This window comes from Ceratotherium simum, chromosome Y (genome assembly GCF_057802395.1).
Source record: "Ceratotherium simum simum isolate JZ-2026a chromosome Y, ASM5780239v1, whole genome shotgun sequence".
Taxonomy (NCBI): Eukaryota; Metazoa; Chordata; class Mammalia; order Perissodactyla; family Rhinocerotidae; genus Ceratotherium; species Ceratotherium simum.
This window is the reverse complement of record NC_141941.1, coordinates 65,063-90,496: the sequence shown is the minus strand read 5'-3', so window position 1 is coordinate 90,496 and position 25,434 is coordinate 65,063. Positions and strand designations below refer to the sequence as shown.

Here is a 25,434-nt window from a genome sequence, read left to right as displayed (position 1 = left end):
CTCCCCTCTCCATTCCAGGGTCCCTGTGCACAGAGGAGCCGGGGCCCCGAGAACTAACCCGTGTGGGCGTGGGGGAGGCCGCCGTCAGAGGAAGGGTTCAGGCCGGGCAGACCCCAGGGTGGCCCCCCGACGTGTGTGCCGCAGGACGGCACAGAGACGGCACAGAGAGAGCAGAGACGCAGCACCGTACTGACCAGTGCTCAGTCAGCAAACGTTTATTCCGCGGTTACACAGCCCCGCTGGGCGCTGCGAAGACGCGGACTGAGCCTGCTGGCCCCTTCCCACGGGCCGGTGGTCCACGCACGCGGCCACGAGCTCGCCCCGCCAGGAAGATCCTTCCGGTAGAACGCCCGCCTGGAATCCAAGTCTCAAACTCTCGTCTCTAAAATTAAATAGAGACTCTTTGCTCCATGTCCCTGTGGAGGAGCTACGACTATCACAAAACTCAGCACTCTGGTCCAGGCCCTGAACTCACACAGCAGAAATAAAGTGAGCAGGGAGGAGGCACAATGGGATTTTGTCGGCACGACCTGACAAAAAGTGCTCAATAAACTTAGCATTTCTAAGGATCCTTCCGGTGGATTGTCGTGGAAGGCACCCAGCACGTCTTGGTTGTTTGTATGGTAACAGAAACGCATGAATAAATGAGACTTTAAGTCTCTCACACTTCTCCAGAATTAAATGACCGCTGTTGGATTGTCCTCGCCACGACTCCAGGGCAATCAGGGTATGGCAGGAAACAGTCAACGTGACATCACCCTTAGGATCCCACACGTGCCCTCGCCTCAACGCCGTCCCGCGCGCGCCAAGCTCGGTGGGGCGCTGACCCCGCAGAGTCCAGGACTGAGGTCGCCCGCGGGATGTCCCGTGAGCGTCTCTTTCGGGATTTCAGGTCCTTCCTTAGATACTGGCATCCTGCTGCCAAAACCACAGGCAGCTTTTCTTTTGGAAAATGGCTCATTTGATCCCGAAGAGAACACCCTCCAACGAGGACTAAACGGTCGTTTTCATTCCCGTTCATTTTCAGGACGACTTAAGAAAACCTTGTGTCCAATGCCCTTGCGTTGTGGGAGGAACGTTCCAGAACACGAGCTATACGAGCGTTCCTCGGGCCCCTCTGAAGAGGGAAGGGAAGTGGACGGTGTGGTTGGCATCCAGCCTTCGGCCGAGGGCTTGAGCCACCAGCTCTGTGCGGCCACGTGGGCAGAATGAGGTGTTTCCGTGACGTCCGTGTTGGTGACACTGGATTCTGGGTCTCGGGAAGCAGAGCAAAGGCCTGGTGCACGATGCTGAGCCTCCCGCAGGCCTGGGGGCAGCAGTGGGGTCTCGTTGTCCCCGGGGGGTTTGAACGTAGGCAGGGGCCTCAGCCACCACGGGGCGGCCGAGCCCCTGAAAGAGGACCTTACAGCTTTACAGCTTCGTTTCCCCAGAGGGAGCAGCCCCATAGGGCCGCAGGGGAACCTGGGGGCAGAGAGGAGCGAGGGAGGGCGTGAGGCCACGGCAGTCCACGGGGACGGCAGACAGGTTAGCATTGCCGGTCTGGACAATTCCACGGGCCACAGGCGGCCCCTCTCACCCGGCCCTGGGTGTCCGGGGCAGGGGCGTCGGCCCGGCGTGTGAGCCGCCAATGATGGGGTGGCTGGCGTCATACGAGACGTGGCCCCAGGTACGTGGTTTCTTCTCTGGGAACCAGCCCGCCCTGGGAGGCCAGGCTCTTGGGTCTGCAGGGCCCCCAAACGCCAGAGCATCAGGAACATGGAAAATATAGTGAACATAATCATCACTGTGAACTATGGATGCCTGATAGTCAAAGATAGAAACCAGGGGTCAGGGGCGGTGGGAAAAGTGAGCACCCACTGTGGCCTCTGGAGAAAGGGCAGAGGCCAAACGCAAGAGGAAGACAGACGGCCAAATTTTGGGGAGCACCTGGGGGCAGGCCGCCTCACCCTGGGGCCTGGAGGCGGCCAGGACCTTCCCTGAGGTGGGGGCTGGAGAACAGGGGCGCAGGGCACAGGGCAGGTGCAGTACCCGCATCCCAGCACGGGCACGGGGCCACCGTCCACCCTCGTCCTCCCTTAATCATCAGCATATTCACTGAATCCGCCCCAGAGAGACAGTGCAGCCAGGGGCCACCCACGGGGGGTCCCCAAGTCAGGGAGGAGGCTGAGGGACCCCCGACGGCCCAGACCCCACTGCCCTCCCCATGTTCAGCCAAAACGCCGCCGCCAAGAAGGATGCAGGTGCATCGGGCAGCGCCCGTGTGCGGAGTGGGAGGGCGGGCCGGTCAGCCCCATAGCAGCTTCTGGTTGAGCCCTATGACGTCGCTGACGAAGGTGTCCGCCCCGATGAAGTCGCCCGCAATGACGTTGGTGCAGCGGGCGCCCGGCCCCGGGCTCTGCGCCCGGACCCACGTGCTCAGGTACGGCAGGTGGGGGAGCGTCATCTTCCTGAGGGACTCAGACGGGTGCACGAGGATGTAACCCAGGTTCTCCGTCAGGTTGATGCCTGCCACGAACAGCCCGCCTGCGACAGAAGGTGGAGAGGGGGGTGTGCGGTGCTGGATGTCCCAGCCACACGGCAGCCGCCCACCCGCTCGTCTGCCCGTTCTCATCTCAGAGTTCCAGATCTCCCCACGGAATGAGAGTCCAGACAGCAAGGCTCAACTAAGGACTCAGAGTCACTGAACATAGAGGACGTAGGGCTGAATAATGTCCCAAAGGTGTGCACGTCCTGATCCCTGGAACCTGGGAATGTGTGACTTTACGTGACAAAAGGGACTTTGAGATGTGATCACGTTAAGGCTCCTGAGACGGGGGATTATCCTGGATTATCTGGTTGGGCCTCAAGTGTCATCACGAAGGTCCCTGTGAGAGCAAAGCAGAGGAGGACTGAAGACAGAAGGGGCAGCAGATGATGTGATGATGGAATCAGAGGAGAAAAGACGATGTGATGGGGCCACGAGCCCAGGAATGAGGTGCCTCCAGAATCTGGAGACACAAGGAATTGCTTCTGCCTGGAGCCTCCGGAAGGAACTGGCCTGGCCGACACCTGGATTTCAGCCCTGGGAGACCCATTTCTTGTGCCCTCAGAATTGTAATACGTTTCTATTGTTTTAGGCCACTAGGTTAGTGGTGTTTGTCACAAAAGGAGACTCACACACAGAGTTTCAGCCAGTGGTTTTCAAGAGGGTCCCAAGAATCATCAGAAATGCGGATTCTCAGCCCCCCCGATGTGCTGAGTCAGCATCTCTGAGGGGGACGCCCAGCACCCTTCTTTCAGGAAGCCCCCCATGAAGGTGTGAGCACCCTGGGTGGCCTGAATCCACAGCAAGACAGGGATGGTCAGAGAAGTGTCCGCCATGCAAGTCTCTCCAAATAGTTCTTTATCCTCACCCCCAAAGTCCAAGCTTGTCCGTCAGAGAAACCTGAGGGAGCGAGACACTTGAGCGCAAACATCCTGCTCCCTGGGCGACCTCTGAGCTCCTCCCTTAGGATACAAATCTCATGGCTATGGAAATGCTGCTTCATGATAGCAGGGAGCCACATGAGAGTCTGAGCCACATGAAGGTTGAGAGCCACACGACAGCTGCGAGCCATGTGAGAGTCTGAGCCACATGAGAGCTGAGAGCCACGTGAGAGCTGGGAGCCACATGAGTCTGAGCCATGTGAGAGCTGAGGGCCACGTGAGAGCTGGGAGCCACATGAGAGTCTGAGCCACGTGAGGGTCTGAGCCACGAGAGAGCTAAGAGCCACATGAGAGCTGGGAGCCACGTGAGGGTCTGAGCCACGTGAGGGTCTGAGCCACGTGAGGGTCTGAGCCACGAGAGAGCTAAGAGCCACATGAGAGCTGGGAGCCACGTGAGGGTCTGAGCCACGTGAGAGCTAAGAGCCACATGAGAGCTGGGAGCCATGTGAGGGTCTGAGCCACGTGAGGGTCTGAGCCACATGAGAGGTCAGAACCACGTGAGAGCTGGGAGCCACTGAGAACTAGGAGCCATGTGGCAGCTCGGAAGCACATATGGGCAGCAGGCGAGGGGAAGCCAGCGTGAGCCTGACCCACACCGTTTGGGGAGGTCCCCCCGTGCTCCAGGGCTGGGTTTCCACCCTCGGGGGACAAAGACTGCTAGTGGCTGTCAACACTGGCTGCACGTGATGCCCCAAGCACTTTTTAAAAAATGGAGGTGAAATTCATGATTTTAAAATGAACAATTCAGAAGCATTTAGTGCATTCACAGTATTGTGCAACTGCCCCCTCTGTCTAGTTCCAGAACATTCTCATGCTCCCAAAAGGAGACCCTGCCCCATGAGCAGTCACTCCCCATCCCCCTTCCCAGCCCCTGGCACCACTAATCCACTTTCTTCTCTGGGTCCTAATCTGGCCATTCCGTATAATGGAACCACGCACCATGTGGTCTTCTGTGTCTGGCTGTTTGAACCTTGTTGAAGGTCCATCCACGCTGTAGCGTGTCAGGACCTCATTCCTATTCATGCACAATGTTCCACTGTGGATGGACCACATGGTTCATCCAACGATGGACGATCGGGTTGTCTCCACCGTGGATGTTTTTCAAGCGTCCTGGCCTCACCGACGAAGTGGGACCTGGTGAGTCCAAGGTCCAGCCAGGTTTGGCACCAGGCCCCCCTCCCCCAAATCCCACCCCCGGTGCAGCTCCCCCCAGCCGTTCTCAACAACACAGACAAAGCTGTGCCACCAAAGCAAGAGTCCTTTCTGTGAAGACACCAGGGGACAATGGAGCCAAGGGTCACCACAGGGGACAAAGGAACCAAGGGTCACCACAGGAGACAGAGGAGCCAAGGGTCACCACAGGGGACAGAGGAGCCAAGGGTCACCACAGGGGACAGAGGAGCCAAGGGTCACCACAGCGTCCAGGATGCCATTTTAGTGGGAACCGGCAGTCAGATGGAGCCGGCCGCCAGAAGCACATCTCCAAACCGTGGGAAAACGCTTCACCTCTGCAAACGTTGGCAGTGAGGGATCGGGTCGGTGAGCAGCGCTGGTTTTGTTTGTTTAAAGCATTGTTACAGATCACGTTGACGCACATAAAACAGCCACACGTAGTACCAAGCGTAACACACGACCACACTCCATCACCCACTATCGACTGATAACAGGAAATGGGACCAGGGGGCCCTGGAGGCCCCAAGCGTCCACCGACGCAGCCACGGGCCCTGACCACGAATATAAAATACGTAAAACCACGGACTCCATAACCAAGAAAAGTTCCCGTTCTTCACACCAATGATACAACAAAGCAAAACCACCACCGACCGTCAGAGCCATCACTGGGGGAGTTGTCTGTAGCCTGTTTGCCAGAAAAGGGCTGATTTCCTTCAAGAAACTAAGAAAGCACCGAGACCAAGGAGCAGAAACAGCAAGGCTGTAAACGTCCTCAGAAGGACGCACGGACACACTCGCATCCTGCGCTGCTTCTCACTGGGAGCTGGGGCAGGACACACCCTCAGAGCACACACTGTGGGACCGAGTGTGCGAGGCGTTCCCGGAAGCTTCTCTCTGAAGGGAGTGTCTGCAGAGCAGGTGGCCCAGGGGGGCCCAGTCAAATAAACCATGTTACATATGTGGGATGGAGTCCACACGGCTATTTTAGCAAGGAAGCGCAAAGCTGAATTAAGATGCTAAATTGAACAGAGAGAAAGGGACAGACAGAGGGGGACAGAGACACAGAGACAGAGATAGAGAGACGGAGACAGAGATGGAGAGACAGAGATAGAGAGGGAGGAGGTGGGGCTGCCGGGGGCCTGGGCGTGTTTCCCTTCTCCTCATCTGTAAATGGGAATAACAACCTCGCTGGATCACGGGGCTGCCAGGAAGATCAACAGGCCCGTGTACGGAAAGCCTGAGCAAGCGCCTGGATGGATGCGTGTGTGGGTACGTGTGTGCACATGTGTGTATAGTATATGCTTATCTGCATGCATATGTGTATATATGCATGCATGCACGTGTACCTGCACGTGCGCATGCACACACGCATGTGTGTATACACACATATGTTTGTACATGTGTGTGCACATGGATAGGTTGTGTGGACACATGTGTGCACATGTGTATAGTATACACATACCTGTATGCATGTGTATATATAAACACATGCACATGTACTTGTACGTGTGCATGCACATATACATGTGTGTATACACACATGTTTGTACATGTACACATGGATAGATGTGTGTGGATACGTGTGTTCACGTGTGTGCGGTATACACATACTTGTGTGCATGTGTGTATATACACATACACGCACATGTACCTGTATGTGTGCATGCACATATACATGTGTATATGCAGACACGCACATATGTTTGTACATGTACACACATGGATAGACATGTGTGTGCACATGTGTATATATATATATATACACATCTGCATGCGGATGTGTACGTAAAGATACACACATGTGAACTTGTACGTGTGAATGCACGTATACATATGTATACACACGCATGCACATATCTTTATACGTGTACACGATCAAAAGCAAACCCTTGTGCCCGACAGCACACGTGCACCGTCTCTCCACACAGAACAGCCTCACGCACCTGGGCGGCCGTCGCTCTTCATGCGCTCCAGGTAGCGCACCAGCTCCTCAGGCTTCACCTGGTCGCCCCACCAGTAGGGGATCCCCGGCCACAGCTCCGGGTGCTGGTTCACGGAGCCCTCGTCCTCGTAGGACAGGATGACCTGCTGGCCCCGTGTCCACAGCTGGCGCAGCGTCGGCACCTCCTGGAGGGAGGGAGATATCAGGGTATGGTGAGAGAGTGGTGGGGTGCAGATATTGGGGCGTCTGTGAGAGTCAGTGATGGCTGGAGATATTGGGGTATCTGTGAGAGACAGTGATGGGGTGGAGATATTGGGGTGTCTGTGAGAGACAATGATGGCTGGAGATATTGGGGTATCTGTGAGAGACAGTGATGAGGTGCAGATATTGGGGTGTCTGTGAGAGAGTGATGTGGAGATATTGGGGTGTCTATGAGACACAGTGATGGGGTGGAGATATTGGCATGTCTGGGAGAGACAGTGATGGGTGGAAATATTGAGGTGTCTGTGAGACATAGTGATGTGGCGGAGATACTAGGGTGTCTGCGAGACACGGTGATGGGGTGGAGATATTGGGGTGTCTGTGAGAGACAGTGATGAGGTGCAGATATTGGGGTGTCTGTGAGAAACAGTGATGGCTGGAGATATTGGGGCATCTGTGAGAGACAGTGATGGGATTGGGGTCAGTATTCACAACATCATCATGACGTCTGGACTTTCATGAGACCACAGACACTCATTTTCCCTGAAAGCACCCCGAGCCCACGTTGACCCACTTGGAGAGGACGCCCCCCAATAGTGATTGGTACAGAGAAGATCCATCTCTAGCACGGTTTACACGTCAAAAGACTGTGGAGTGGTCCCTCTGAGGCTGATGTCCCATGTGCCCTCCCTCCTCCTCTCCCTGTGACGTCCCCGTGGAGACTGGGGTCGGCTGGTGCATCCCCAGGCCGCGTCTCCCACGTCCCCTCTTGGGCCCAGTAACTGGATGACCCCGGCTCACAGCAGCCCTGCCATCTCTGTTTCCTCCCAAACCACTCAGGGACGGGGCCCTTCTCCTGGTTTATGGGATATAATCAGAGAAACCTGAACACAAGAGGGTTTGAAGTGAATTGATGGGACCTTGACCAAAATGGATGCGAATTTAACTTTTTGAGCCCCCTGGAGACTATGTGTGGGCACACGCCAGCCGCCACCAGGAAAACGGAGAAAATTACCTACATAATTAAGCCACAGGTTGTGTTACAGGCTGAACTGTGTCCCCCCAAATTCACATGTTGGAGTCCTGACCCCAGGACCTCAGAACGTGACTGTATGTGGAGATGGGTGTTTAAAGAGATGATGCAGGTAAAATGAGGTCATTGGGGGGCCCTGATCCAATAAGACTGGTGTCCTTATGAGAAGAGGAGATGAGGACACGGACACGCACAGAGGGACGACCACGTGAGGACACGGGGAGAAGACGGCGTCTACACGCCAAGGAGAGAGGGCTCAGGAGGAACCAGCCCTGTGACACCTGGATCTCAGACTCCAGCCTCCAGGACGGGGAGAGATAAATGTCTCCCACAGCGGACCCAAGCGAGCAGATGGAGTCTTTGCGATCATCCCGCCCCCGCAGCCCCCCTGAGGACAGACTTGGGGAGGCCGTGACCCCTCTCACCCCTCGGGGACACAGCATGTCCCCAAAGATGTTCTTGATGCAGGCCACCAGGTACTCGTGCAGGTCGTCCGTCATTCCCTCGAAGTTCCTGCACGCCAGGATGACCACCTCCCGGGGATGGCTCTCCAGCCACTCCGAGATCTCCGTGAGCGTGTCCTGGACGGGGGGGAGAGGAGCTCCGTGTGAGAGCCGAGACGATGAGGACGCTCCCGCAGCCCTTCCCCAAGCACAGCTCACGGGCCCAGGGGGTCAGGTCCTCAAGAGATTAACACATAAAGCTCGTGGAACGCAGCCTTGCCGAAGAGACAGCCGGCCCACCTGCCATTGCTCTGGGGGGAGAAGCGTGCGTGTGTGTGCACTTGTGCGTGCATATGCCTGTGCACGTGTGTGTGTGCACATGTGCATGCTCACTCCAGACAGACGACACCGAGTGTGCCAGGGTGTGAATTCTGGAAGCACCAGGGAGCCTCGGGGGCCAGCAGGTGACCTGCAAACTGAGCTCCCGGGACGGCACCTGCAGACCCGACGGTCCTGGGACTTGCAGTGGGGCCCAGGGGAGGGGGCCCGGTGTGACGCAGGACGGTGACTTCATATTCAGACTCTGGAAACACCCGTCGAGCGGCACTGAAGCGCCCACAGGGAGGCAGGAAGAGGAGACGGGGACCCACTTGTACACAAACCCAGGGGCCACGGAGGAGCCGGGGTGCAAACTCAGACGCACGTGGTCCAGACCTCCGGATGACCCATGGCCGGAGGTCAGCACAGCCCGTCTGGATGGACGTGGAGCCCATCGCCGCGTGGAGGCCTCCGCAGCCGCACCCCCGCCCCCGCTCCCGCCGCGTACCTCCACTAGCGCCGTCGTGTACACGGAGTGCACGAAGTGCAGGTTCTTGTCGGGGCCCTTGGGCATGTGCGCGATCCGCAGGTCCAGGTACCGCACCCCCGCGTCCAGCTGCTCCGTGACGGCCAGCCCCTGTGGACGGAGCTCGGTCAGCTCTGCCGGGGACGGCGGGCGGCTCCCACCCTGGCTCATATCCCCCTGGGCGCTGGGAAGTGGGCTCATTGCCCACCCGCGGGCCACCGTGTCCAGCGTTGGCCACTGTGTCCAGCGTTGGATCAACAGCTGCTGGTGCCGCCGGGGGTCGGGCAGCCACCCGGACCTTGAATTTGGGAACCCGCCGTCCAGGGGATACTGGCCACGTGCAGCCACAGACCACACTGCGGAGGCTCTGTCCTGGGAAGCGGCTACATTGGTGCCGTCCCCGCAGGGCCCCACCTCTCGCTCTTCCCTGGCGGAACCCCCTCTGGGCCCCCGCAGCCCCGGGCCGGGCTCCCGGACACCCACCTGGACCCAGGGAGGTCAGGACGCGCCAGGGAGGGTCGGCTACAGCCGGGAATGTCCCCACCCCACAAACAGCAGGGGAACGGCAAGGAGGAATCCAGAGAGAATAACGGGGAGAAGGGCCCCACCCCTCCCCACAGATCATCGCGGAGAAAGCAAAGCTAATATAAAGACAGAGGACGGTACCGTACCCTCTATCCAAAATAGTAACAGAAAAAGCACACATAACATTAACATCGCAAAGGAAAAGAGGTGGTACTGTGCTCTCTACACGAAACAATGGTGGAAACACCAAGAATTAACGGACAAATGGGGAAACTGAGGCTCGGGAGGCTACAAAGAGGCCCCTTGTGTGCACGTCGGGCAGAAGCCCAGAGCCGGGGCCCAGAGGCCGGGCCCACTGCGGCTCCCGCAGAGCTGCCCTGGAGGGGCCAGGGCAGGGGTCGGCCCGTGGTCAGCGCCGTCCCTGAGAGGCACAGAGGCCGGGGAGGGGCCGTCCCTCCCGTGGGGACCCCAGGGCACCCAGGCCGCTGCGCCCAGGCCTTTAGTCTCCGTGCTCTTCCTGAGGTTGAGGTTCCGGGTGGAGGGCTGGGGACCTAGGAAAGGGACAACTTTCCCCTAAAACGTGCTTTAGGCATTTACGGTGTATTTTCAGACTGTGAAATAGGTGCTCACTCTTTCAATATTCGGAAACAGAGCAGAGTCTAAAAAGGACAGTGAATTTATGTGGGACCCTATCGCCCGGGCTGACCCCTGCCCGGGCCTGAGGACGTGGGGCCGACCGCTGCCAGGATCTCAGACACGACCTTACAGCTGCTTCCCGCCCGTTTCCCGGAGGCGTTCATGTTCCACAGTTAGAAGGATGCCCCCTCCTCCCTGTCCCCTCCTCCTGTGGACACGCCGTATGAAGCACCTTCTGGGGACATCGGGGACTCCCCAGAAAAGTCACTGTCAGTGACCACATGACTGTCCAGTCTGTGGATGCATGAGACGCCGCACCATCATCACCTGGCAGCTGGACGTGGAGGTACAGACCCTTGTGGTTGTTCCCTCAGCTGGGTTCCTGAGACTTCCAGCCTTCTCAGCAGCCTCCCCCAACACCCTGCAGACCCCCACGTTGCTCACAGTGTAGCAGGACCCCAACACTGAGGACCCAGCAGGGAGGACACGGCACCGAGGACCCGGCACTGAGGACCTGGCACCGAGGGACCCTGGCATGGAGGACCTGGCGCTGCAGACCCGGCACTGAGGACCCGGCACTGAGGGACCCGGCACTGAGGACCTGGCACTGAGGACCCGGCACCGAGGAACCCTGGCACGGAGGACCTGGCATGGAGGACCTGGCATGGAGGACCTGGCAAGGAGGACCTGGCGCTGCGGACCCGGCACCGAGGGACCTGGCACTGAGGCACCGGCACTGAGGGATCCGGCAGCGAGGACCCGGCAGCGAGGACCCGGCATTGCAGCCCCCCACACCGCCGTGGGCCCGCCCCCATCCCCAGACCCTGGGGTGACTGCTGTGACACAGGTGGGGAATGTGGCTCCCCAACGTTCCAGAGCCGGCTCTCCGCCCTGCAGACGCCCAGACGGATTCCCACCCCGGAGATGAAACTCCCACCCGGACAAAGCCAGGACACAGGTGAGAGCCGGCGAGACCCTCAGAGCAGAAACCCGAAGCACAAGGCCCCGAGCGGAGGTAGAGCAGGGGCCTGCGGTCAGCTGCTCCCCACCTGGGCCCCGTGTGCCTTCCTGCCCCCACCTGGCCCGGCCGGCCCCCTCTCCCCGGCCCCCTGCATGTGCACGGTGACAGGGCCACAGCGAGGGGGCAGCCCCGCCCCGAGGCCTGGGCCACCCTGAGCTGCTCCGCGAGGCCTTCCTCTCCTGGGCCCACAAGGACTCCCCTCCTGCTGCTCACAGTCCCTAAATTGCCCATCCACGCGGGAGGTGGGCTGAGGGTGAAGGACGCGAGGCAGACCCGGACTGAAGCAGACGCCGCACTCTGGACGTGCGGGCAGAGATGGTGCCCACACTCCCTGTCCTCGAGCAGCGACGGGAGGAGACCTGTTAATGCAGGCTCTTTCTCCGTCTGTCTCAGATGTATGCGCAGCATTCTGCAAGCCTCTGGAACATTCCACAGCTCAGGAATGTTTCCTCCAGGACCTGGGAGCATCTCTGAAATGCAGTCAACAAAGGAAACGCCCGTCTCCTGCGAGGAGAGGGCCTGGCTCCAGGCTGCAATCCCTCCCCATCATAAAGATACAGGAAATCAGTGGCTATTTATCTGAGAACCTGGAGGGAGCGGGCGTCTCCACTTAGCTACCTGAAAGGTGAGTGTCTTCCTGCCTCTGCATCTCACAATGGCTGCCTGTGATGCAATCACATTCTGGTCCCCTCCTTGCTCAATAATGAAACTGTATTCTTTCTCTTCTACCTGTGGGAGGCTTTCTGGGGTGGAGGAGGTTTGTGTTCAATTCCACTTCCACAATGGGGATGGGGCACCCGCCCAGGGGGGCGGCCCTGGGGGCAGGTCAAGAGCCAGTTCTGGAGCCCGCCAGACGCCCGCAGAGCTCACCTGGGTGACGGACCACTTCAGCACCATGGGCTGGGTGACGCACGGCAGGAGCTTGCCCAGAAGCTGCAGCAGCCAGGACTGGCTGTGGGAAATGGGGGATTTCTTGTTCAGGCAGTAGGTCATCGTGTCGTGGCTCCCTGCATGCAGACAGCGGGGGGGGTCCACCCGTTAGCCCCCCTCCTCCCCCTGGGCTCAGAGCTGCACACGGAGCCACATGCACGGGGGCGATGGTGGCCCCGAAACCCACGTCCACCTGGATCCTCAGGACGGGACCCGTGTGGAAACAGGGTCTGTGCAGGTGTGATTGAGTGAAGGATGGAGAGGAGGGCGTCCTGGACGAGGGTGGTCCTAAATCCACTGACAGTGTCCTCATCAGAGACAGAAGAGGAGACATAGACACAGAGAAGAAGCCACGTGGAGACGGAGGCAGAGATGGAGGGAGGCGGCCACCAGCCCAGGGACGCCTGGAGCCCCAGAAGCTGGAGGAGGCAGGAAGGACCCTCCTCTGGAGCCTGTGGAGGGAGCACAGCCCTGCGACCCCTTCATCTCAGACGTCTGGTCTCCAGGACTGGAGGAGGGTGCATTCCTGTGGTTTTAAGACACTGAGTTTTGGTATTTTTTTATAGCCACTCCAAGACACTCATACACTGAGAATACGGGTTAATTGCAGGAAAATGAGAACAATATACACAACTAAAAAAATTAAAATCCCCTATTGACTTTGTCATTATATACGTTTTTATGTAATTCACATTTATATATCTTGTGTATTTATATATTTTAAATGTAATCTATACGGGTCCATCTATACATGGGGATAATCCATTTATACATATTATGTATATTTTTATACGTGTTTTAAACAGGATCAAATCATGCAATTTTTTATCTGCTTTTCCATTTCACACATATTATCAGCATTTTGTAAACCAGTAAATGCAGAGCCTGAGATGCTTTCACGACTGTGTCCACTCCGTGATGTCATCCACCTGTGCAACTGACCACGGTCCCTGGACACGAGGACGGTCACCTGCCCCTCGAGGGCAGCATCCCCGGGCACATCTGGTGTGAGTGTGTTTTGCACGCCCACCGATCGCTTCCTCCAGATTAAGTCTGGGACCTGGACCGTGGCCGGGTGGCGGGAGGGAGCCGCCTTCGCAGCCCACCGCCCTCGGCCGTGTCCTGGGTCTCCTAGCAGAGGGACCCTGTGGCCGCCTCCCCACCCTCGTCCTCGGCACCAGGAGCCCCCGACGACTGCTGCAATGCTCCCGTGACAGCTGCTTCACTGAGTTCGCTCCACGGCTCGGCCATTTCTCACGATTTCCGAGTCCTTAGGATTTCTCGTCTGAGAATCACCCGTCCCCCCGGGGCCGTTTCCCGTTGGGGAGCGCGTGCCTGTGGGGGTTTCCTAAGCACCCTCTGTGCTGACGCAGTGGCCCTGGTCTGCCGTGTGTGACGTGCGTGTGGATGTGGTTTTCAGGTTCCTCATGGCCCGGGTTTCCTGGGACGAGATCAGCACGCAGGGCGTGGGTGGGGATTGCTCTGGGAGATGAGGGGAGCACGGGCAGAGGGAGGCGCCCATCCCTGGGGGCTCCATCCTCTCCGTCCCCTCGGGGATGCGGGTGGCCCCCAGGGAGGGTGTGGGACTCAGCTATGAAGGTTGCACCATCTGGGTGGCCGTGCAAGGGTCCTGGGGCCACTGTAACAAAGGATCACAAACTGCGCTGCTTCAAACAGCAGAGATGCATTACCCCACAGTTCTGGAGGCCAGAAACCTGACACGGGTGCAAAGTCTAAGTGCCACGGGGCTGGTTCCTTGCGGAGGGCCTGAGGAGAACGTGTTCCCTGCCTTCTCCAGCTTCCTGGGCACCTGGCGTCTGCAAAGCCAGCAGCACAGCTTCTTCCTTGTCCCTCCTCTCTGACCCCCCGCCTCCCTCTTACACGGACCCTTGAGGTTACACCGTCCCCCCCAGATAAGCCAAGAAAACCTCCCGTCTCCAGACCCTTGCCCGACACCTGCACACCCCCGTTTGCCACGTGAGGTGGCGTATCAACAGGTTCTGGGGGACGAGGACGTGCCCGTCGTGGGGACGTCTTTAGGACATTATTCAGCCAACCACGGGGATGCCCCACAGCGTCTGTTACGGGCTATTTGTCATGAACTTTCGTTTAAGTTTCTTAGTGAGGGAAAATTTACATTTTTTTTACGTGCTCACGTCTATCCATCTTTTCCTTCGTAGCTTTTGCACTTGGTGTTCTCCTTAGAGAGGCTAATGTGTAGGTAATATTTACCTGTGTCTTCCAGCAGAACTTTGTGGCTTTATGTTTCCCTTAAATCTTTAAACATTCTGTAATACACTTGGGTGCAAATATGAGACGGGGTCCCACCTGATCCCCCCTCCACGTTAATAGCCACCTGTCGCTTCTTCACCGTTGGGTGGGCTATTTGTTCACTGATGGGCGGTGCCTCCTTTCAATACTTTAAATTCTCAGTATTGTACCCATTTTTGAATTTAATGTTGTGATCCATTGATCTACAGAATCATCAGCACACTGTCTGAATTATTCTGGGAGCTTTATATGTATGTTGTTTGTTCTCTGTGCACAGAACGTCCTTGGAGGGACCTCGGGCCCGGTGGCAGGAACGGGGTTCCCAAGCAGAGATGGGCCACCCAGTTTTCAGTCTGTATCTTTCTCTTGCATCATCTGTTTCAAAAAGTGCTCATAAACGTTTGCTAAAAGAGTTTGCAGAGTTTACAAGGAAAACAGCTGTTCAGACAAATATTTGAAGCATCAATCAGAATAGTGAAAAGCTGGAAACAACCCAAGTATCCATCCATAGATGAAGAGACAGACAGAATGTGGTCCATCGGTGCAGTGGAATATTACTCAGCCATGAACAGGAGTGAAGCACTGACACAGCTACAACCTGGATGGACCTTGTACACAAGATTCTCAGTGAGAGAAGCAGACACAGGAGGCCACATAGTGTGTGATTCTATTTACATGAAATGTCCAGAAGAGGCAAATCCACGGACAGAAAGTGGATTAGTGGTGCCAGGGGCTGGGGAGGGGGATTATTATTTAATGGGTACAGGGTCTCCCTTTGGGGGAATGAGAATGTTCTGGAACCCAACAGAACTGGTGGTTGCACAGCACTGTGAACAGAAGCCACTGAATTTTCGCCGTAAATGGGTGAACTGTAAGTATGTGAATTGTATCTCAATAAAAGTGTAAAACACAGAGAGTGAGCAGGTGTGTGTAAATTCTTCCTCAACCAGACCTTGAAAAACTTATTTGAGAGCGTGATTCCTTTCCTCCCTCCCTCTCGTGGTCCAGGCGCCTCTTGGGACCAGCCCCCAGGCTGAGCAGGGCAGGAGCAGGGAGGACGGGGCCTGTCCACACGGCTCCCTCCCGTCCATCGACCCGCTTTCCTCCGCTGGGTCAGCCGAGGGCCCAGCCCCAACCACCGCCGGCCACACTTGGGGCTGGGGTCTGTGGACCCGCGTCCCACCAGGGCCTGGGGGCCTGGGGGCCTTGGCCAGGAGAGGGATGAAGGCCCGACGTTCCCAGGGGCTCCCCAGAAGGAGGGACGGACGGGCTGAGGGGAGCGTCAGCCCGAGTCCCCCACACCCTCACGTCTCCCCGAGGCCACGCTCCCCTGGGTGCACCGTGGGCCTTCCGGGCCATCTCAGGATGAAGCAGACGGAGGAGAGATGCTCGCCTGTGTGTGTGTGTGTGTGTGTGTGTGTGTGCATGTGTGTACCTATGTGTGCACACGCGTGTGGTTCGTGGGGTCCACACGGCCCACACCCAGACCCCCCGCAGCCGCATCCCCGGGGGACGCAGAGGCGCTCACCCGGGATGGAGAGGTGGTGGACGGGCACGTCCCACAGCCGGGGGCACAGCGCCGACATCCAGTCTGCATTGGCGTTCATGTTCATGCTGCGGGGCAGGCTCTGGACGCCAACGGACGCGCTTACCTGCCCGCCCATCGAGGGGAACCCGCGCCACCGACCTGGGGGAGGAAAGGAGGTTTGACGCAGTTGAAAACAGGGCGCCCAGGGGCCGGCCCTGTGGCTTGGTGGTTAAGTGCGCGCGCTGCGATGCTGGTGGCCCGGGTTCGGATCCCGGGTGCGCATCGAGGCACCACTTCTCCGTTCATCCTGAGGCTGAGTCCCGCATACAGCAACTAGAGGGATGTGCAGCTACGACACACAACTATCCACTGGGGCTTTGGGGGGAAAAATAAAATAAATAAAATTTAAAAAAAAAAAAAAGAAAACAGGGCACCCAGAAAACGCTCTTCTGGTGGCACAGGGGTCCTGGCCTTGAGAAGAAAGAGCCACCAGGCTTAGTCCCGGGGAAGGAGTGTGGGGGGGCCGGTTTCCTTGTCAAATCCCCCCTTCCGAGTGTGCAAACGAGGCTGCCAGACGGGTTATGGGTCTCAACAACCTACAACCACCTAGCACCACCTAGAACCACCTGCAGTGACCCACGACGACCTTCTGCTGGGACGGTCACTCAGTCTGAATCCCGTCTGGTTTACAGCTCGAGACCTCCGACAGCGTCTCCCTCCTTGGGCTTCTTCTAGGCACACGGCCCCTTGGAAGGGCTGGAAGCGCCCCTCCAGGGCTGCACAGGACGGGGGCGTGTTATGGGCCTTCTGAGCATCGGCCGCGTTCGCCCCGGAGACGCCGCGGGGTGGGAGTTACTCTCGTCTCAGGATAAGTGGACGAGGTGGGCATGTGCGCTGAGCACACTCGTGAGGGAAGGGAGGCCGGGGGATGCATCCACGTGGTCCCGGGGGTGCAGGGGAGGACCTGACCCCACGTCCACCTGGTGCTGAAGGCCACTCGCTGTCCACCAGGCCTGGCCTCCTGGACCCACCCCCTCCGCCCAGGGGACGGCGTTGGGGCCTGAACTGTGTCCCCCAATCCACATGTTGGAGCCCCGACCCCAGGACCTCAGGATGGGGCTGTATGTGGAGATGGGTCTAAAGAGGTGATGAAGGTAAAATGAGGTCACTGGGGTAGGTCCTGATCCAACAGGACTGGTGTCCTTATGAGAAGAGGAGATGAGCACACAGACACGCACAGAGGGACGACCACGTGAGGACACGGGGAGAAGACGGCGTCTACACGTCAAGGAGAGAGGCCTCAGGAGGAACCAGCCCTGTGACACCTGGGTCTCAGAGTCCAGCCTCCAGGACGGGGAGAGATAAATTTCTGTTGTCTAAGCCGCCCCGTAGGCAGCGTTTGTTAGGGCAGCCGGAGCTGACACACACAGACGCCACCCTCCGTAGAGAAGTGGAGAAGAGCTGGGTGTGCCTCCGAGCTCCCCCACTCACGAGCCACCCTGGACAAGCTACCCACCGTCTGTGCCTCAGTTTCTCACCCGTCAAATGGGATGTAATAGTGCCCATCTTGTAGGGTTGTAGGACAGGTTCCATGAGCTACAGCCTGTGAGACGCTCAGAACCGGGGCCCATGGGAACCCCACAGCCTGCGGGCCCTCACCCCGACATTCTGGACCCGTCCGTCTAGTCTGGAGGTGGCCCGTCCCCTGGCACCATCTCTAGCTGTTAGATGCCCTTTTGAGGGGGATCAGAACTTGTCACCCCAAAATACGCCATTTGGCATAAGGATTATTTTGAGCTGAAAGCAATTGAGAAGAAGCAGAAACAAAAACTCTGCCCTCCCCCGTCTGCCTGAGAACAGGCATAAATTTCCCTTTGTGAGCATTTCTGCCCCCTCTCCTGTACCAGGAAGGGGAGAAGGAATCTGATCACCCGAGCAGACACCACTTGAGTCTGCCTAACAAACCCCACTAAATAACCCTCATCTTCCGTTAATTTGCCCCAGATCTTTACCTTCTCACAATTTACTGCCCCTAGAAGCTCAAAACCCTTTTCCTTTGTCTTGTCACTTTTCCACACTTACCACCCTTTGTTAAAATGGCATATAAGCCCTTAAGTCTAACTATCTCTTTGGGTCTCCAATTCTTTTTTGTGAAGGCATCTGTATTCCGACATAATAAATGTTTTTCTTCTCTTAATCTGTCATTTGTCAGTTCAATTTGCAGATCCCTGGTGCAGAACCTAAGAGTGTAGAGGAAAAGGTTTTCCTCACCTACCCTGTGCCGAGTACACCAACAGCCAACCTTCTCGGGTCTCGTTCTGCCTCAGCAGCAACACAGACCAATCCTCTCCCCCATCCATGAGAGTCCCCGAGATCGTCAACCAGCACTCTGACCTCCTTCTCCCCTCAGTCCGTCCCGCGGCCCTCTGTCAGCTCACGCTCCGTCTCATCAATGTCCCTCCCGGAGTGATCATGGGACCCCACACAGCCTGGGGGGTGAGTGACGTTCATGCAGCCAGCGTCCAGGGGGTCTGGGGCCAGGCTCAGCCACGCAGCACACACGGGAGCCGTTCCATCTCGTTTATGTGCAGGGCACCCATCACCCTGGGGGAGCGGGGTCACTCGAGGGACCTCAGTGTCACTCACACCCGAATGCAGGGAGGAAGGGACGAGTGGGTGACCCAGCGGGCCATCACACAGGGACCCCACGTCCTCCACAGAGGACTTCTGGGGCGGCCCCCACGGGGAGCTCGCCCCACGCGCACTTCTCCACGCTCAGCACGTGTCCGTCCAGCGAATGACCAGACCTCACCCCGGAAACACCCCGCGAGCCCCTACGTTGAAGCACGCCCCCACCACGGGCGCACGGATGTCTCCGTCCACAGCGTTCTCGTTCCCTGGGGACACCCGGCTGAAATTCGAGCTCGGGGAGGAAGGAACGGCCCCTGTCCCGGTACCTGCCCGCGGCCTCCTCGGGCCCCCACCTGCCCGCGGCCTCCTCGGGGCCCCCACCTGCCCGCGGCCTCCTCGGGGCCCCCACCTGCCCGCGGCCTCCTCGGGCCCCCACCTGCCCGCGGCCTCCAGCATGCACACCTGGTAACCAGCCGTGACAGGGCCGTTGTTGGTGGCGGTTCAGAAGGGGGTTGTGCTGGAAAGCATTCCACTATTTGCCCCTCGCTCTGCAGTTCTCACCCTTAACTGAGTTCAAGAGTTCCCGGGGCCTCGTCTGAGACAGAACAGAAACCTTCCGTCAACGTGCGGATGAGATGGCAAAACGGGTGTGGGAACGTCGGCCGGCCGGCCCTCAGCCCCCGTCCTGGGCTCGTACTTAGCAGATTAAGGGCAGATCCAGGTTCAGACCACGAGGCTGAATCCTCCCCCTTCCCTTTTCTCAGGAGCATTTATTTGAGAAAACTCGTGAGTCCTTTCTCCGTCTCTTTGAGGTGTGTCTAAATCTTTCTAATGGCTAAATAGGGCTCTGGACCGTTCCACAGCTCACACATGCTTCCTCCAGGACCCGGGAGCGTCTTGAAATGCAGTCAACGAAGGAAACGCCTGTCTCCTGGGAGGAGGGGGCCTGGCTCCAAGCTGCAAACCCCCGTCATCATAAAGATACGGGAAATCAGGGACTGTTTATCTCAGAACGTGGGTGGAGTGGCTGTTTCTGTTTAGCTACACTAAAGGTAAGGTCCTTCTGCCTCTGCATCTCATAGCTGCTGCCTGTGACGCACATCACATTCTGTTCCCCGCCTTGTTCAATAGTGAAACCGAGGTCTTTCTCTCCTGCCTGTGGAGGCGTTCTGGGGTGGCCGAGGTCTGTCCTGAATTACATCCTCCAACAGTACTTCCCCCCTTGGACCCTAAGCCTCCAGGGACCCCAGGCCCAAGCCCACCAGCTGTCAGCATCGGGGCTCCTGGGCCCCGGGAATGACTGCAGGCTCCTTCTGTGAGAAGATCGACCGCTCCTGAGGCCCCGGCAGAAAGCCGTCCCTTCTGATTTGCACAGGTGACCCGAGGCCCCGGCCTGTGGGGTTCTGCCGTTCTGTCCCATCACTGGGCAGCGATGCCCGGACACGTCCAGCGGATGGAGGGGCAGCCATGGGCCGTCCGCATGCCTCTTCCCTCCTGCAGGGGCTGAGGGTCCTCGGGGGGTAAACAGGCCGGTGCGCTGACCACGGCGGGACCTCGGATGGCCACCCCAGCGTGGGGCACGGCCCCTTCCTGAACCCCAATCACCGAGTGCAAGGGGTCAACCCGAGGAGGGAGCAGAGCTGGACCCCCACGGCACCGACGACACCGTGGTTCAGAAGCCCCTCCCCAGTCTGCACCGGCCCCAGGACCCTGAGCTCACGCCCCAGCCCGCGCCTCTGTCTCCCTGACTGCAAGGCGGGACGATGGCCCCTTGACCACGTGAAGGGCACCTGAGGGGTCAGCACACCCTCCCACGTCTGTGTCCGGGACGCAGCTTCCCGCCAGGACCCTCCCCGGAGAGACTCAGATAAGATCGCGAAGCCCCCCGCCCACCGACGAGGCCACGCGGACCCCAGTCCCTCCTGGCTCAGGAACCGTGAGCTGAACCCCACAAGCCACAACGTGAGTGAGCGGCTCCCGCGATCGCTCAGAGCAGGTGCAGGTCACCACAGCGCCCTCTCCTCCCCAGGACTGACCCGGCCAGCAGAGCCTCCTTGGGGCGCCCCAGAATCGGTGGGCCCCTCTGCTCCACGGGCCAGGCAGGCCACCCTCTGTCCCACCCACGCCTGCGGGACAGTTTACTCCTCTCCATAAGAAACCCCGTTACCCCACCTCTCCAGATGCCAGCAGACCTGGGCCGTGGAGTTGTCCCTATTGTATAGTCCCCCCTCCACAGTAATAGTCCCCCTGTGTTGTCACAGTCTCCCTCTACAGTAATAGTCCCCTTCTAGTGTCGCAGTCCTCCTCTACAGTAATAGTCCCCCTCTATTGTCACAGTCCTCTCTACAGTAATAGTCCCCCTACACAGTAATAGTCCCCCCTCTACAGCAATAGTCCCCCTCTATTGTCACAGTCCCCCTCTACAGTAATAGTCCCCCTACACAGTAATAGTCCCCCACTATTGTCACAGTCCCCCTTTACAGTAATAGTCCTCCTACACAGTAATAGTCTCCCTACACAGTATTAGTTCCCCTACACAGTAATAGTCCCCCTCTGTTTTCACAGTCTCCCTTTACAGTAATAGTCCTCCTACACAGTAATAGTATCCCTACACAGTATTAGTCCCCCTACACAGTAATGGTCCCCGTCTATTGTCACAGTCCCCTCTACAGTAATAGTCCCCCTACACAGTAATAGTCCCCCCCTACAGCAATAGTCCCCCTCTATTGTCACAGTCCCCCTCTACAGTAATAGTCCCCCTACACAGTAATAGTCCCCCACTATTGTCACAGTCCTCCTTTACCGTAATAGTCCTCCTACACAGTAATAGTCTCCCTACACAGTATTAGTCCCCCTCTACAGTAATAGTCCCCCTCTATTGTCACAGTCCCCCTTTACAGTAATAGTCCTCCTACACAGTAATAGTCTCCCTACACAGTAATAGTCCCCCTACACAGTAATAGTCCCCCTCTATTGTCACAGTCCCCCTTTACAGTAATAGTCCTCCTACACAGTAATAGTCCCCCTCTATTGTCACAGTCCCCCTTTACAGTAATAGTCCTCCTACACAGTAATAGTCTCCCTACACAGTATTAGTCCCCCTCTACAGTAATAGTCCCCCTCTATTGTCACAGTCCCCTTCTACCGTAACAATTTACTGTTTGTGAGTTAACAATACAATCTACAATTGTATAACTGTATTGCACAATTGTCCTGTCACACTCCCTTCTCCTGTCCCCATGTCCCCAGACATTTCCTCATGACACAAGGTCACCTGACCACTGAGGGGACCCTGCTGAGGACTGGATGAGGACTCCAGGGGGATTCCACAGGACGCGGTGGCTGCAGGCTGGCTGAGGTCTGTCCCAGACCCGCCTGGCGGTGAGACAGGAGCATCCACCCGTGACCACACAGGGCGGCTCTCTGTCCCCACGGCATCCGCATGTGGTGACACCATGTCCAGACACTCAGGAAATCGCTCTCGGGTGAGTAGATGGATGGACCGGCCACTCCACCCGAACCCCGACCTTCCCTCCTCCTCACCCGGCTCCCCAGACGCTCACCAGCACCGGCCAGCCGGAGGCCCAGCTGTGGCAGAGTGAGGACGGGACGGGAGACCTTGGTCAGCAAGTCCTCCCCTGCCTGGTCAACACGTCCTGCCCGGCGACGTGGTCAGCGGCACAGGGACCAGCGGGCTGTCCCCACCTCGTGGGCCGAACCCCGGGATCCGGCAGCTCAGCCGTTCTGAACCCGGAGGCTCCCACCCCTCCGGCCGGGGCGCGGAGCCTGTGAGCGGACCGCGCACTTCCCCCGTGACCCCAGCCCCCCAGCACCTCCTGCTGCCCCTCCAGCCGCTGGTCCCGGGGGAAGCAGGAGCCAGGCCGAGGGACAGGAGCAGGGGGCCGCCCCCTTGTGGGGACCACGTCCCTGGGACCTGGTGTCCCCGGGCTCTGAGTTCAGATAGGCAGACGGACGATGGCACTCACCCCTCCGAGCCGCGGTGTCGCCAGCAGAGTCTCCAGCAGCAGCTCTCGCCTCCTCTGTCCTCTCCCTCCCTCCCTCCCTCCTGGACACCCGGGCACTTCACTTCCGAGAACGCCCCGCGGCCATGCGATTGGACGCCCGCACACCCCTCCTGCCAGGGGAGGAGCCGCCCAGACCATCTCCACCCACCAACTACAGAGCTGGAGGCGCTGTGGGGACTACTGAGCTGGAGGCGCTGTGGGGACCACACTGCCGGCCGGGGCGGGGTGTCCACGGGTCCTCACACCGCCAGTCTGCTGGGACCAGGCCCTCACGGGGACGTGGCATGCCCTGACCACGACCACGGGGTGTAATGATCAGAGGACGAGCACATGAGGACGTCCTGAGTGTGACCACGGGGTCCGTGGTCAGAAGACGAGGACGTGACAATGACTCCACCGCCCTACTCTGCTCTGGCCGCCGTCCATTCCTGTGGTCACTCTGGACCCAGGTCTGGAGCAAACAAGACGGCACCCGTGCTGTGACCTCTGGGCACACGGGTCAGCCTCTACTGGAGTGTCTGGCCCTCCTGGTCCTGAGTGGCCCTTGACCTGGCCCTGACCAGGGTCAGGGTGTAAGTGGGTTTCTAGGACACGTCCACACCTGCAGACACATCCACCCCGACACTGACCCCAAGCTGACCAGGAGCCCAGGAGGGTCAGTCCCTCGCCCTCCTCCCTCCCCATCTGCTCCGTCGTCCACTCAGCAAAGTGCCTTGTGCACCCTCAGTTCCCACGTTGGCTGGAGACCACACACAACCTAAGAGTGGACAAGAGTGGACAGACATCTGGGGTGGCTCAGAGCGCTGGTGGGATCGGACTTTGGGATTGAATTCTCCATGGTGGCCTCCGTCTCCCTCTGTTCTGGGCACCCCCTCCTCCGTCTCTCAGTCACCGGCTGCAGGTGGCCTGGAGGACAGCTGTTGTCTGATGGGGACGTCCACTCAGCTGCCCACAGCTTCCCACTGGCTCCTCTCACACTCCCTCCCCCTCACTCAGGCCATCCCCTCCTCCCTTCACCACCCTCCTCCCTCCTCCCCTCCTCCCTCCACCTCCCTCCTCCTCCCTCCTCCCCTCCTCCCTTCACCTCCCTCCTCCCCTCCTCCCTTCACCTCCCTCCTTCCTCCACCTCCCTCCTCCTCCCTCCTCCCCTCCTCCCTCCACCTCCCTCCTCCTCCCTCATCCCTCCCCTTCCCTCTCTCTCCCTCTCCTCCTCCCTGTCTCTCCCCCTCCCTCCCTCTCCCTTCCTCTCCGTCTCTCCTCCTCTCTCATCCTCCTTGCCCTCTCCCCCCAAGAAGACCCAGCTCCCTGTCCGCAGCCCCTCACTGGCCCCTGTTCTCCCCTCTGTGTCCCCTCCACCAATGGCCCCAGGTGGACCCTGTAAAAATGGGTGCTGAGCTCCTGTGACCTTGACAGCCCCCCTGGTTCCCCATCCCCCCCAGATGCCCTGGTGCCTGCGGAATCGTCCCTCCCCCTCCCCCACCTCCCCTCTGGGCGTCCTGGGCTGCCTCCACTCCCTTCCCACACTGAGGTCTCCTCCCTGCCTCTGGTGGGCAGGACAATGGCCTAAGGGCGTCCAGATCCTGGAGCCTGGTGACAAGAGAGTCTCACATATTGAGGTGTGTGGGGTGACCACTCAGGTTCACAACTGATTCGGCTTGAACTAAAAAGCCAGACTTGTGGCCTGTCAAACACACACTACATCTACTTAACCTTTAAGTAAGGAATGTGCTCTCTTAAGAGAACAATGCACACTTCCCCTCCTGCCCTATTGGTAACGCCCGGATTAGTCCCTTTCCAAACACCAGGGTCGCGTGACCTGCTAATTTGCGACTGAATACCTCTTTGAAATTTTGATGAAAATGTGTCCTGGGTGTGTTTAATGTATGTTCTTTCTCCTAAAAACATGTAAGACTTTACTGAAAACCACGCTTCTCTGGAACACATTCTAAAGCCTTCCCGGGTTATACTCCTCACTCTGGCTCAGGTAAACTCACCGCAGTTCTCTTATCTATAGAATGGTTATTGGTTGTTTTGTGTGGACACTGTGATTACGTGGGCTGCATTGCAGACGGGAACCGATGCTGCTGCACAGCTGACCTTACAGCGGGGGTGACCCTGCCTTCCCAGGGCAGGCGCAACCACAGAGGCGTGGACGTGGACTAGGGGCTGGGCGGGCAAGGGTGATCCTGTGTGTGAGGACGCTGTGGCCACTGCTGGCTTCAGATGGAGGAAGGGCTGCCGCTGAGGAATCCAGGCCAGGGAATCCGGGGGCTGCAGAGGCTGGAGAAGCCCAGGGACCTGGTCCTCCCTGGAGGCCCCGGAAGGAGCCTCACTGCCGACCTGCGTGGAGCCCATGAGGCCAGCGCTGGACTCCTGACCTCCTGGCCTGTAAGAGCGTGAGCTTCTGCTGTCTTAGACGGGATATTTGTGGAACTGGTTACAGCGGTGTCGGTGGAAGAGGGAGAAGCTCCCTCTGCCCTTTCCCTTAAGGTTCTTATGGTTGGCCAAATAATCAACAAGACAGGTTAGCAGGAGAAAATAATACCAAGTTTAATAACATGTATACATGGGAGAAGCTCAGAAATGAGCAACTCGTCCCTCTGTCTAAGCTGCTTGCTTAAGTATTGCAGCTAAAGGCGAGGAACGTGTTGGGGGTGGGTAGTGGCCTGGGACTTCAGAGGGCAGGAGGACAATTCTTTTCAGGGTCATCTATAGATAATGTGGTCAGGGAGAGACAGAGTTTTTGATAAAAGGGGCTTGGTGCCC

The 25,434-nt window shown here is 58.2% G+C and overlaps 1 protein-coding gene across 2 annotated transcripts; it reads right to left on the bottom strand.

Annotated features, from left to right (window-relative positions):
• Positions 1 to 190: 190 nt before the first annotated feature.
• On the bottom strand, positions 191 to 22,683 carry LOC147911590 (PI-PLC X domain-containing protein 1-like). Of its 2 annotated transcripts, none has more exons than XM_087427889.1 (7): positions 22,630 to 22,683; positions 16,013 to 16,171; positions 12,154 to 12,290; positions 9,084 to 9,212; positions 8,240 to 8,395; positions 6,582 to 6,765; positions 191 to 2,523 (listed from the first exon to the last, which is right to left on the bottom strand). In XM_087427889.1, the coding sequence occupies exons 2-7, from the start codon at positions 16,146 to 16,148 to the stop codon at positions 2,285 to 2,287; spliced, it is 981 nt and encodes a 326-aa protein (XP_087284015.1). In that variant the 5' UTR covers positions 16,149 to 16,171; positions 22,630 to 22,683; the 3' UTR covers positions 191 to 2,284. The 2 variants fall into 2 exon arrangements, with proteins under 2 accessions (XP_087284015.1, XP_087284016.1); XM_087427890.1 differs by lacking the exon at positions 191 to 2,523 and adding an exon at positions 2,530 to 2,864.
• Positions 22,684 to 25,434: the final 2,751 nt, after the last annotated feature.